The sequence below is a fragment of the Protopterus annectens genome, chromosome 11.part0 (genome assembly GCF_019279795.1).
Source record: "Protopterus annectens isolate FY-2018-M chromosome 11.part0, PAN1.0, whole genome shotgun sequence".
NCBI lineage: Eukaryota > Metazoa > Chordata > Ceratodontiformes > Protopteridae > Protopterus > Protopterus annectens.
The window spans coordinates 1,301,637,361-1,301,648,361 of record NC_056745.1 but is presented as its reverse complement, the minus strand read 5'-3'; the positions used below and the strand labels follow the sequence as shown (position 1 = coordinate 1,301,648,361).

The window sequence follows — 11,001 nt, the reverse complement described above, 5'->3', positions numbered from 1 at the left end:
AAAACGTTTTTGAGCTTGTAAGAAACATTTAATGTTTATGACATCATTTAGCCCTGGGGGCTCATCCGCTTTTAGCAAAATCTGCCACATAGCTTCATGACATTCTATTGCCATGTGATGTTCATAAATCCGCTTTTTGAGTGTTCTAAGGGTTTTACCTATGTAAAAGTGTCCACATGTGTCACATACACTAATGTACACTACACACTGTGTATTACAAGTATAATGGCCCTTGGTGTAAATAGTTTTGTTTATGCCTTTCAGGTGTATGATGTTGCTGCCTGAAATGAACCTGCATTGTTTACATAGATTACATGGGAATGTCCCTTCTCTAACAACTTCTGCTTCAGACACCTTAGGTCTCTCTAAAAGACTTTTGATGTTAACTGTTTTTTTGTACGTGAATAGTGGATTCTTACCTATAATGGAACTTAAATCCCTATTACCCAGAACAACCTTCCAATTGTTTAATAAAATGTTTCTAATTTTGGACATTTCGTTAGAAATAGGAATGGGAAAAGCCAAAAGTTTTGCTGCATTTTTTGATCTCTCTGATTCGATTGATGATCGCTGCGGCACACTGGTGGAGTGTTGAACTGTGTTTCTGCTGACAATAAATTTTATTATTTTGGTATTCTTAGTCTGTTTTGTCAGTGGTCTTGTTGTATTTTAGTTACCGAATGGTTTGTCTGTGTGACCTTTGTACCCTTTGGTTTGGATGTGCATGTATGTGTATATCCTATATGTGTGTGTGTGTATATATGTATATATAGATTTATATTTTGTATGTGTATATATCCAAACATACACCAACAAATTAAAATTGTCTACTTCTCTACATTAAAGCAGGTTGGCAAGCCCCCCTGCAGCCCCATACCCCCTGCTAATTAAATATATCAACTGTGAGTTTACATTACATTGAAGAAAACTATAAATATACCGTTCCGCACCATCATGAGAGAGAGAATAAATTTGTTTTGGAAGTTGTGGATATATTTTGGTTGTTTCATCACACCATCCTGCTGTATGTCTGAAGTGCAGCAGAATCTCCCTTGTAAATATAAATAACGTAGTACTTATGGTACACACTTATTTGAGTAAGACTTACTTTTGTCAGGCTTTATACTAGTATACATCTCTCTAATACTTAACTGGAAGTTGTAATGTAACATTAGCCTTTTTTTTTTTTTTTCCCTTGGAGCAACGTACATCTTAATAGTAATAAAATCCTGTTTACACCTTTGCAGCAGGAATTTAATGGGTGTTTCACTATTTTAATCTTCTGTGTTTTCACTTTTTGCCTTTCTGGTCTCGGTATTTTGGTATTCGGTGTCATGGATTTTCGAAATATCTTAGCTCTACACACACACACTCACACATATAAATTTATATTTTTATATATATATATACACATACATACATATAAATATATATTGTGTGTGTGTATATATATATATATATATATATATATATATATATATATATATATATATACACACACACACACACACATACATATAAATATATATATATATATATATATATACACACACACACACACACACACACACACACACACACACACACACACACACACACACACACACACACATGCATTCTTCGGTTACCTACTACTTCCACCTGCACCATTGCATTTTTAAAAGAATGATTGTGGCGCTGCTTGGCAGTATCATATATGCTATTGTCTTTAATGGTGTGGAGGGTCTCTTTGAGATAAGAGGTCTGTCATTATTTGAGAGAAGACTTCTTTCAGTGGTCTGTCCTCTCATGCAGTACATCTAACAGCTTGGTTTGTACATAACGACTGCACCCGTGATGCACACACAAGCATGCCAGCTGCTACTATTCTGTTCAACTTTTTCCAGTGGTCATTACCAGCATTATGAAGTCTCACTGTCTCCATGACTTGGAAGAGAAAGGTTTCCACTTGTACAGTCTAATATCTCTGGCTGGTTCTTGAAAGTTTGTTTCTGTTAACAGTAAAACATCTAGTGTCTTTAATGATTATAAAATCCCTAAGACAGCAGAACTGGTGAAATTTTCTCTATTTTTAGTCAGTGGTTTTGGTTCTTATTAAAGCTGAAAAATGAGAGTATGTGAAGATTTAGAATGTAGTATATTATGACCTGCAGATATTGACTGGTAGAACTTGTGCTCCGATTATAACAGCTTACTTTGTGAAAAGGTGTGAAGACAAAGTACACGAGAAGGGGTGAGCATTTATCTGACGTGCCTCCTAGGCAGTCCTGATTGCCACTTCCTTTTATAGCTTGGATAAGATTTAGGGCTTTAAGCCATAATGTTAGTTTTGTTTTCTTTCTTTAGTAAAATTCTTAACTTATTGGCATTTGGAGTTGTAAGCCTTTTAACAGAGATATATATGTGCACAGGTGTAGACAGTATATAGGTAGTGCTGTGCTTTTATTTGCATCCTGTGTCTCACATTTCATTGCTTCTGCAGGTTGAATTTGTCCCAGTGTATTTTTGTCAGATATGGTATTCATTACGTTAATTGCATCCCCAGCATTGCCCTTCCTCCTGTGGTATCCGTAAAATAAAAGGGTTTTTCTCTTTTAATGGCGTTTGCCTGCTTGTTCACATTAAAAAGATTCTTTAATTCTTTACCAAATTATTAACAACAAAATGATAAGGCCACTGTTTGTTTTCTTTAACTGATGAATTCTGTTCTTGGTGGTAATTTATATTTTCAAGTTTGTGTAAGTCTGGGGAACACTGTACTTGATTGAATTGTAATATTTTGTTGTGGTATGCATAGAGCATCTAGTCCTTCTGTGAATACTGCTGGAGTCTTTTCGTATTTATGCCTTTGTCCATTTTATTTCTAGGACAAGAACAGAAAACTACGTCCCCTCTATGACATTCCGTACATGTTTGAAGCTAGAGAATTCTTAAGGAAAAAACTGATTGGAAAGAAGGTAAGATTTTTTGTCTTCAAAGCCCTGAAGTTGCCACTTCAGAATGCCTGTTCTAGTATGCATGTGTGAATGTCTGAAATATATTGCACTACGCATACAGGGAAAGCTGGTGGTGGTACATGGTGTTCATTTTGTGGCATGCTATTCCATGCTAATGAGCATGTAGTTAAGGAAATTGTAGAGGAAGTGAAAGGTAGTTTCTTGTTTAAGTAGCTAGACGTTTTATTTTTTCATACCAAGTTATTTTGTTTTGGATAGTGAGCATGTAGCAGATATTGTGGTGAGGGCAGCTGCTATGTGAAGACACAGGTCTACAGGTTTGAACAAAATGCTGTGAGTGAGTGTTGTTATGTGATCTTATGCACCTAAGTTAGATTTTTTTTTTTTACTGACTTTAAGCTACATACTGCAAGTCTGGACACATCATTTAACCTGACCCAGACCTCCCAAGTACCTCTGGAAGCTATTGACAGTGCTTGGGATTAACAGAAGAATAAAAAACTACAGTGCTTCTATAGAAACAGAATCCAGATACTATGGGAGTCTGTCTTCAGGTGGTAATCCCCTCATCATCATCACAGAGGTTAAGTAGGCTGATGTTTATTTTCAAGTCCACCTTTTTGCCTCTTAAAATTAAAGGTTTCTAAATGGATTTTTACTGTTTGATTTGCATCAGTTTTGTTTTTATTTTTTATTGGGTAAATGACAGATAATCAAATAAGTAAAATTATAAATATTACAATAAGTTCTGGCTAACATATTGAACTATGTACAATATTTACAGAGGCCTGATATTAGATATTTATATTCGAGCTCCAAAATTTTCTTGTTTCATTTGTTCCTTCAGTCATAAATAATCATGTTTCCCAAGTATAGATCAAATACGGGTTGGGGGGGTGGCCTAATGGTTACGGTGTTTGCCTTACAAACACAAGGTGCAGGGTTTGAATTTCACAAGGGATAATTGGCTAGGCTTAAAATGGCTCGCAAGGGCAGTTAGCCTAGTACTAACCTATGATCCTAGTGAAATAACTTAATCCAAGGATTATTAGTGTGTGTTAGGATGTATTCTTGGTTCTTTTTCTTTGGTTTCTTTTAGGAATGCGACAAAATCTTAAAATGATGGAGGAGTAGATAATTTCTGTTTCTTTAATGCTTTTCCTCGCAACAGCCTTTTTGGACCTAATAATACTATGATTCACATTCATCTTTCCGTTTTTATCTATTACATTAAAAAGTACTATAATTATTGATAAAGTAAAATTATCAGAATATAGTGCTTGCAAGAATCCTTTTATCTTTGACCAAAGTGAAAACAAGGATGTTCATAAAATATATGAAAGCAGTCAGCGTTTCAGTTTCATAAACCTCTCCAACACATGATTGTGTTTCTTTTTATTTTAACAAGTTAGGAGTTAAAGCCCTGTGGAGGAGTTTCCAAGTAAAAATATGGCAAAACTGAGACCATGAAGTATGTTTAACAGAGGAAAGCAATTGTGTTTTGCTATGAAAATTAAATTGTGATGTATTACCTGTAATTTGATTCCAATATTTCACTTTTAATTTAGTTTTGTAATCAAACGTTTCTAAAGTTTAGAAGTTAAGTTGTGTATTTTTTATTACATCTCTCGAAGATAGACTAATAAAAATGGTACTCTTCAGTTTCCTTGATTTAGGAATATTGTGGACACTGATATCTTGCTGCTGTGGTCTGATAGCAGCAGCATATCTTTTTTCCTTTGCAGTTTGCAGAGATATAATGGTCAGTGAAATGATTAGAGTTGAACTGATACTCAACAGTAGTGTATGCCTGGGTTTTTAGTAGAATCCAGAACAGAAGCTGTTAAAGGGATAATTAGCAGGGCTTAAAAATATTGCATGATAGCTATAGGAATCGATCAGAGGAGGTTAGAAAGGACTGGGAAGAGAGATTGGATAAGAAGTTGACAAAGAAACAATGGTAGGGTACATGTATGGCTCCCAAATGTGCAGTAAAGTCTAGAAGATTTAAGGTTTTGCTTGAAAATTGTTTGCATAGTTTTTTGTACCCCGGCAGACTCTAAAGAATTTTCGTCTGGTAGGTTGCAGATTGTGGTGGTGTGTTGGATACAAAAGAGGTAATTGGGAACATAGTTTTTGTACTGTAATGAGTTGGCAGACTTTAAATTTCCTACAGAGTACTCTCTCAGAAATACCCAGTGAGCAAATTGGTATGACTGAGGATATTTTCTTGAGCTGTGTGGCACAGAATAGGAATTGTCTAGACATAGTAAGGCCTTGCTGAGTTTAATTCTGGTGGTTGCCAAAAAAGCAATTAGTAGAAAGTGGTTATCAGTCTAAGCCCACTGTACTAGAAGTAGTGAATATAATGAGAGCTAAAATAACGAAGTGAGATCTTCAGAAGAGGGCAAGAGCAAATTACGTAGGAAAAAATGGGAGTTGTGGGAACAATACATGCAGAATGTTTTGAAGGAGGAATTAGGGTTTAAGAGAACAGAACTGAATAAGCTATGTAATATCTTATTGACAGTGACTGTGTAGATTATATGTGATGTCTGTTTGCAACTGAATAGGTCAGTATTGTTTGTTTTCATATGTGTATGATTGCCCATGTCATAAGTGATAATTCAATAAATGTTTCTTGTTGAAAAAATAGTGCACTCCCCAAAGGCTGCTGCCAGAAGTAGCCAACTTGATTTGAGGTACTACTATTCTGAGCTACTGCCAGGGGTCTCCCAATCTCTGAATTGTTTTTCAGTGTATGTGCACTGCATTAAAGACGAGCAAGTAGTGGAGACAGGGTGTATATGTGCATTATTGCTTATTACTTTGATGGAATTTAGAAAATAATCCTAGTATGGCTTCATCTACTGAGATGAATCAAGGCTTTAGTTTGTTTCCTGAGCTATCACTGTACTGTTAAACTGAGAGTTATTTAATGACACTGAGTGTATATAAAGGAAGGTGGGCTTTCTCTGCTTTATTCAGACTATTGACATTATTGTTTAAGGTGACTAACTCGCTCTGCATTTGTTCTCCCACTTTTGTTTCATCTAAGTATTAGGATTTTGATTGCAGTTATCAGTGCTCTGAGGTCTGTAGGTTTCTGTATATTGTGAATCAGAATTTTGGAAATATCTGTGAAATGCTGCAGTGTGCAGGAGGAGGAAAGATATGTCAGACCTGTGTAAGAAAAGGCATAGTGACTAGGATTAAAGGAGGTGAGAAAGCCAGTTCATGCTGTTCAGCTCACATTTGAAAGTGCAGTCAGACTGCTTGTAGGATGTGGCCAGGAATTTTTTTTTTTAACTTAGTTGCTGAACCATTTTTCAAACTGTATTGTGGTATCAAGAGCTTCCCAGTGAATATAGATACCTGTTTCAGGGATCCTAATGAGAAGGTCCTCAGTGAAGTAGAAGGGTTACAATACCTAGCAGGAAAGGCAGGACAGGAAACAGTCATACAGAGCTATCCAGATATTTCAGTTATTTGTGTTAAACACTTGTTACTTAAGACATAGGCGCACATATATTAATAGAAAAGAAAAACTTATTAACATTTATTATATTCATGTATTAAACATAGCATATGTTTTCTTTCTTTAAAAATTATTATTCAGTCTGATGCTACATACATTTCTGAATTCATGCATTCTGTTAAATCTCACTCTTCTGCATGCATCATTACCACAAATGCTATGTATTTCTTTGTAATTTGCTCCTTCTCCTTTCAAAGATCACACCCTGTAGTTCTGAAATATTCAGTACTTCAGTTACTGTTGGTAGATTTTGATTTCCATTTTCTAGTAATTGCTTTAACGGCCAACAGCATTAAACTTAGGCTTTTACTGTGTGTAGGCAATTTAGGTCTTGTGTTCAAGCTCAATTGAACCGTTTCCTTAGTTATAACCCCCCCGCCCTCAACATTTCTCACAGATTACTAAGTAGGGAAATTTTTAAAAATCTGCTGTAACACCTGCAGGAAAAAAAAAGCTCCCAGTTACCTCTATTTTCCATCACACCTCCAGCATTGTAATGGTCTGCCTGTGAAAAAATTCTCAAGTCTGTTAGGAGTATGAATACCTTTGCAAAAATCGTAAACCTTCTGGACTTTGTGTATTGGGAGTCAGATTTTCTCCCTTAGCTCTTTTCTGAATTGCCTTTACAGTTTGTCTCTTACAAATCTTTCCTAACTTCCTCTGATTGATTCATATAGTTGACATGCAGTGCTTTATATGCCTTACTAATTATCCTATAACATTAGCTTCTGTTTGACTTTGCTAAAAACTGTACCAGATGTGGTCTTTCCAGAGTATTCTTCTGTCCTGTTCTCTTTGCCTATACTCTGTTATCAATCTCTGGTAGGCAAGGCAGTTTCCAACCTGCAGTCCAAACTTCTACTTGGCCTCATCCTGTTCTATTGCATTTCACTGTGTAGTTATCTGCTCCCAATACTGTAGCTCCTTTCCCAGTAGTCTCCAATAAATTCCATTTTCCTCTTGCCTGTTTTCTAAACTCCTATTTGGAATTTTATTGGCAAGATCTCCTTTCTGTAGTGCTGTGTTGGCTTAGTTCTTGGAGTACAACTTTGACTGTAATATTCTGTATTGTGATCTGTTTAAGGATCTACATAAAGTCTTACTGTTATTTCTGTAACTTCCCTCATTTTATCATCCCTTTCTACTCTTATTTATAACCCTTTGCTGTGTTGTCAGCTTTAACTGCTTAGCTCGAAAGTACTCATTCAAATCTGATAAGCTTAAACCACACTGTTCTATGGAGAGGATCAACTTATCCTGCTAAGCTCTTGCACTCTTCCCCTCCCAAGTTCCATCATTTTAGTTCTTGTCCATAGTTGCTTTGTGTTTGCTAAAAAAAAACTTGCCTATGTATAAAACTAAGATAATTTAAAAACATTTCTAGTGCTTGTATCTTACTATGTGTACCCATAATGAAGAGTTTCTAGTTTTTCAGTTTCTGAATTGTGTCGTTAGCCCTCGTTGCCATAACATAATCCTTTTTTAGTCAGTACACCTAAATCTTCATCTTTTATGCTGCCATAAGTATGAATATTGCTGAACCAGTTTGTGCGGTTATAGTTCACTGCAATAGCTTTTGTTTCATTAATTTTGTTTCTTGGAAAGACTTCACACTGTCTCAAAATGTCCCACAGACTGGGATGTCCTTTTTCTGGATTTACAAGATATCTGCAAATAAAGCTAACTTTTCTTGATTACCATGTCAGTGTTATTCTTGTATATGTAAGTACATTAGAGTCATTGTCAAAGAAAATAAATGTAAAGCAAATAAAGGGGAAAGTGGACATTCCTGCCTGGTTCCTGTTTTCAAACACAATTAGTAAGAGATGAACCCTCACCTTACGTAATTCTCGTCTCCAACCCTTCATATATTCTAATTCTTATTTTCCTGTCGGGGAATGCAATTACTTCCATTACCTTACTCATAAAATCCTGACTGTATTGAATGTGGTCTTTTCTTACAGTATGCTTTTCCTCTGAATTGTAATTGCTGTATTAATGTTTTCAAATGTGTTCCTCCCCTCCGCAAAACCACATTGATCCATATTGATACATTTTTGCAGCACCTTTGTCATTCTCTTAGTTACTATAAATGTACATGCTTTATAATGTTGTTGTCTTTCGGCTTTTCCCAGTTAGGGGTCGCCACAGTGGAACTCCGGTCCGCTAATGATTGGCAGTTGATTTTTACGTACCGAGTTGCCAGTCCTGATGCACAACCTTCAACGAAGGTACGCCCATTCACGCATGTCTCCACACAGAAGACGCTCTAGCCGAGAATCGAACCGGACAGCGTCTTACTGTGAGGTGACAATGCTACCGCAGCACCACCATGGCGGATAAATGTACATGCTTTATAATCATGGTTTAAAATCAAAATGTCTGTATGAAGCTGAATTCAAGGGGTCTTTACCCTCCCTTGGAAATACAGCTACCCCAGCTTTTTTCCGAGATGCATGTGCTCCCCTCACCCCCAACACCATCAACCCACACGCACTCACTTAAAATGCTGTTAAAACCTTGCAGATCTTTGTCTTCCTTCTTATCTCCTCACTAGTATCTTCTGTTCCTGGAGATTTCCTTAATTATACATCACAATTTTTGTCTCTTCTTTCTATCTTGACTATTAATTGTTCACCTTCATCTTCCTCTAACATTTGCTTAATTTTATTCCATAAATATTTCCATTGTAAATTTTCTTGGTTTCCACTGCTTTATACAAATTTTCATAAACTTTTCAAAGTGTTTAATACTTCTGTAGGATCTCTTGTTATTTTTCGTTTCACAGGCTGCCTGTTTGGCGACAGCCCTTCCTCCTTTCTGTTGCCTAAGTTGTTGCGCTAAAAACTTTTGTGCTTTGGAGTTGTAAAAAATAGTTGCTTAACCATAATTTTTCTAAATTCATGCCTGTTAACCATATACTAGATTTTCCCTTTAGCACTCTGCAGTTGCTTCTTTTGTTCTATCAGATTCTTATTATTTTGCAATACTTTAACAGTTGACAATTCCTGTTACTTTCCCGTACATCTTTTTCTCTTTGTTCTTCCCTATTTTTGAACTCCCATTTTTTATTTTATCTTCTCACTAGCCATCCTTTCTGAAGAAATTAGTTTTTCCCGTAATAACTCTGAAATATCCACTACCAATTACTTAAATGGCCTTACTTTTTAACATGAAGGAAAGTGCCACTTTCTCTCTCTCTCTGTATATATATATATATATATATATATATATATATATATATATATATATATATATATATCATAGTATTTATCAGTGCATGATCTGAAAGTTACAGGATGTATATCAAAGCTTTTAATTAAAAATATATGCTCCAGTGAAATACAAATTCTGTCCAGTCTACCCCAGTTAATGTACCTTGTGGAAATATGTAAATTATCTTGAGTTCCTACTACTGACTTCATATATTCCATACCAAATATTTTCATAAATTTCTTCAGAAATCTAACTTTTTTTTATATTTTCCCCTTTTAGGTTCTCCGAGATGCATCCTCAGTATTGCAAATCTAACTCCCTGTCCTTACCTGTAATTATTCACTGATGAAAGTGGATTTTCTCCCAAAACTTTCTAAAACTTCATAATAGCACTTTTTGGTGGAATATAAATAACATGCCAGAGTAATCCTCCTCCCATGCCAGTAGCCCTTTACTATCTCGCACCTACCATTACTGACTTTTTTCCCTTTTGTATATCTGTTGGAGCCCCTATAACAATTAGAATTATTACTTCCATTTTCCTTTGTCTGCTTGAGTGTTCAGAATGTATCCTACTCAATTTGTAGATTGAAAACTTAAGAGAACTGGGTTTACAGATTCTGTGCCTACTGGCCATTGAGCCTTTCCATTAGTCTCAAATAAATTTGTTTCCTTTCCTGGGTATGCAAGCATGGAGACCAAAGTAGATGAAGCAACTGTCCTCCAGACAGCCAGGTAGAGGTAGCCTGTGCTCTCGTCAGCATCCCAGCAATGAGGGCATTTTTAGCAAGTCTTAATCTTCATATTACAGGGCTTCCTAAGCCTTACCTATATGTGTGTACATCTATCCATATGCTTTTGAGGGATAACATCATCTTGCAGATGTTCATCGTGTTTCACTGTTGCAGTCATGACTGTAGGGTTCTCCCCTGCCGGCAGGCAGCCCTCGGTCGGCCAGAATCCCAAAGTCTGGGTCCGGCGTTGGCTGTTCAACCATGCTCCCTGACGTCAGAGCACCAGGAGTACAAAGCTGACAGCGGACGCCATCATCTCCAGTCTTTCTTGCCGTGCGGTGATAGCAGTTCGCAAGTGCGGTCGGCTGACTCCTGACGATTTTTTCTGATAAACTTCAGTCCGAAGATTTTCTTCTCCACTCAAAGCTAAGTACTCCGTTGGGGAAACTTTATTCTTGCTCCACTCCGATGTCAGAAAAAGTTAATTGTATTTCATGTGGGAAGCAAATACCTCAAGGATTTTCATTCTTACTGTATTCCTTGCTTAGGCCCTGAC

General features: G+C 36.4%; 1 protein-coding gene across 1 annotated transcript in view; it reads left to right on the top strand.

The window, feature by feature from the left end:
- SND1 (staphylococcal nuclease and tudor domain containing 1) overlaps nt 1–11,001 on the top strand; it is a gene marked incomplete in the record, with an annotated part of 3,811,866 nt that overhangs the window by 715,249 nt on the left and 3,085,616 nt on the right. The window contains 1 exon segment of the mRNA XM_044088623.1: nt 2,868–2,957. Within this exon segment, the coding sequence (XP_043944558.1) occupies nt 2,868–2,957 (90 nt within the window).